General features: G+C 65.4%; 1 protein-coding gene across 1 annotated transcript; it reads left to right on the plus strand.

Annotated features, from left to right (window-relative positions):
* Nucleotides 1-5: 5 nt before the first annotated feature.
* LOC113941721 (class II histocompatibility antigen, B-L beta chain-like) lies at nucleotides 6-2425 on the plus strand (the record flags this gene model as incomplete). Its single annotated transcript, XM_027632858.1, has 5 exons — nucleotides 6-48; nucleotides 559-828; nucleotides 1533-1814; nucleotides 2080-2186; nucleotides 2297-2425. Coding segments are annotated over 5 exons (711 nt in total), but the record flags the coding sequence as incomplete, so codon positions are not given.
* Between the last annotated feature and the right edge of the window lie 211 nt (nucleotides 2426-2636).

Consider the following 2636-nt stretch of genomic DNA (forward strand, 5'->3'; position numbering starts at 1 on the left):
TCCTGGTGCTGCTGGGAGCCCCCCCGGCTGCGGGCGAGGAGCTGTCGAGTGAGCGGGGGGGGGCGGGCAGGGGGGTGGGGTGGGAAAGGGGGGGAAAGAGGGGAGAAAAGAGGGGGCGGGAGCCCCAAAAGTGAGTGCGGTGCGGGGGTTGGAAGGCTCGCACTGAATGGGAGGGGTGGGAGCCCCAAAGTGAGTGCGGGGGGTCTGGGGATTGTGGGGAGGGGGGGAAAGGGGTGGGAGAGGGGGCAAGAGGGTGTGGGAGAGCAGGCAGAGGGGTGCCATGGGGGTCTCTGGGTTTCCCTGAGCCCTGGAGCGGTTCCCTGGGACTCTGGGGCTCGGATCCGCATTGCGGGGGTCCCCAACCCCCCTGTCCATCCCCGGGGGGCTGATGGGGGGGTTCCCCCCCAGCCAAGAGCCGGTGCTGGGGCGGCCGTGGAGCAGAGGGGGGTGGGAAAGGGGGGTCCGGGGTGGCCCCCTGAGCTCTCAACCTGCTGTGGGGGGCTGGGGGGTGATGAGGGAGGGACGGGGCACCCCCTGACCCGTGTCCTGCACACACAGGGGTGTTCCAGAAGATAGCAAAGGACGAGTGTCACTTCATCAATGGCACCGAGCGAATCAGGTACGTGGAGAGGCTCATCTACAACCGGCAGCAGTACGTGCACTTCGACAGCGATGTGGGGGTCTTTGTGGGGGACACCCCGTTTGGGGAGATCCAGGCCAGGCATTGGAACAGCGACCCAGAAATGCTGGAGTACTTTCGGGCAGCAGTGGACACGCACTGCCGGCACAACTACAGGATCGTCACCCCGTTCACCGTGGAGAGGAGAGGTGAGCGTGGGGCAGAGCGGGTCCCCTCTGGCCCTGCCCCGGGAATGACCCTGGAGCCCCTCAAATCCTCCCTGGGAATCACCCCAGATCCCTCAGACCTCCCTTTGCCAATCCCCCTGGCCTTTTGCCCCCTCCCATTTCTTCCCAGTCCATCCCAGTCTCTCTCAGTTCCCCCAGGCGGTCCCAACCCCTCCCAGTCCCTCCAATGCCCCCTGGTCTCTCCCAGTCCACTCCAGTTTTTCTTACTCCATCCCAGTCCATCCCAGTCTCTCCCAGTGCCCCCCGCGTCTCCACCCCGCTGGGGCCACCGAGCTCACGCCCCTCAGCCAATCCCAGCGCGTCTCTCTGATGACGCTCCAGTTGCCAGGCAGACCCAAACCAAAGAGTTCCCTCACCACCACTCAGCCTCCCAGTCCGGATCGCTTCCTTCCCAGTCCACACCAGTCATTCCCAGTCCCTCTCACTCCACTCCCAGACCCTCTCAGTCCATTCCCAGTCGTTCTCACTTCACTCCCACATCTCCCAACTCTCTCCCCAGTGCCCCCCCAGCCCCTCCCCTTCTCCCCCAGTCTATTCCCAGTCTCTCCCACTGCCATCCCAGTCCCTCCCAGTGCCATCCCAATCCCTACCAATGTCCTCCAAGCCCTCTGCTCTCACTCCCACTGCCCCCCATCACATCTCAGTGTCTCCCCCGTCCCTCCCAGTGCCCCCCAGCGTGTTCATCTCGCTGGTGCCGTCGAGCTCCCAACCCGGCCCCGGCCGCCTGCTCTGCTCCGGGATGGATTTCTACCCTGCGCCGGTGCAGGTGAGGTGGTTCCAGGATGGGCAGGAGCTGCCGGAGCACGTGGTGGCCACCGACGTGGTCCCCACCGGGGACTGGAGCTACCAGGTGCTGGTGCTGCTGGAAATCCCCCCCCAGCACGGGGTCACCTACAGCTGCCAGGTGGAGCACGTCAGCCTGGAGCACCCCCTCAGCCGGCACTGGGGTACGGCCCGGCCCCCCCAGCACCGGGGGCACACTGGCGGGGGGCCGGGGGGGAAAGGGGGCAACTGGGGGCAACTGGGAGGGAGTTTGGTGGGTCCTGGAGGTGAGGTGAGAGAGGTTGGAGGGTCCTAATGGGGCTGGGAGGGGCTTGGTGGGATCCCTGCAGGGGCTGGGAAGGGACTGGCAGGAGGTTTGAGGGGGTGCTGGGTGGCCTGGGAGAGTCTCTGGGAGGTTTTGGGGGTGCTGACCCCCCCGGCTCCCCCCAGAGATGCCACCGGACACCGTCCGCAGCAAGATCTTGGTGGGGGTCGGGGGCTTCGTCTTGGGCTTGGTCTTCCTGGTGCTGGGGCTCGGCTTCTACCTGCGGGAGAAGGTAAAGGGGGGTTCCCAAATGGGGGTCGTGTCCCCACCTTGCTCTCCCACAGCCTCTGTGGCCCCCCCTGTCCCCCCACCCCGCTCTCACCCCCTTTTCTCTCCCCACAGAGCTCCTGAGCCGCCGGCGGCCGCAGCCCCTCCCCGTGGCCTCGGGACCACCCTGGATCCCCCAAACCCTGCGCTCATTTGGGGGGGTCGCCTGTCCCTCCCTTCCCTGCATTTCTTCCCACACTAACCAGCTGTTCCCAGTGTTCCCAGTAAAGCTTCTCAGTGCTCTGCAGTCCTGGTGGTTGGAGGGCAGTGATGGGGGGGCTCCAAAAATCCGGGGAACAGGAGGGTTTGGGTACTCTCAGACCCTCTAATTTCTGGGAAAAACAGGGTTTGGACAAAGGTCAGGCTTCCAAGACAAACGAACAGGGGTGTTGGGGCACTCCCAGCTCCCAAAATA

Source organism: Corapipo altera, unplaced genomic scaffold (genome assembly GCF_003945725.1).
Source record: "Corapipo altera isolate COAL_440 unplaced genomic scaffold, ASM394572v1 59657, whole genome shotgun sequence".
In the NCBI taxonomy this organism is placed as follows: domain Eukaryota; kingdom Metazoa; phylum Chordata; class Aves; order Passeriformes; family Pipridae; genus Corapipo; species Corapipo altera.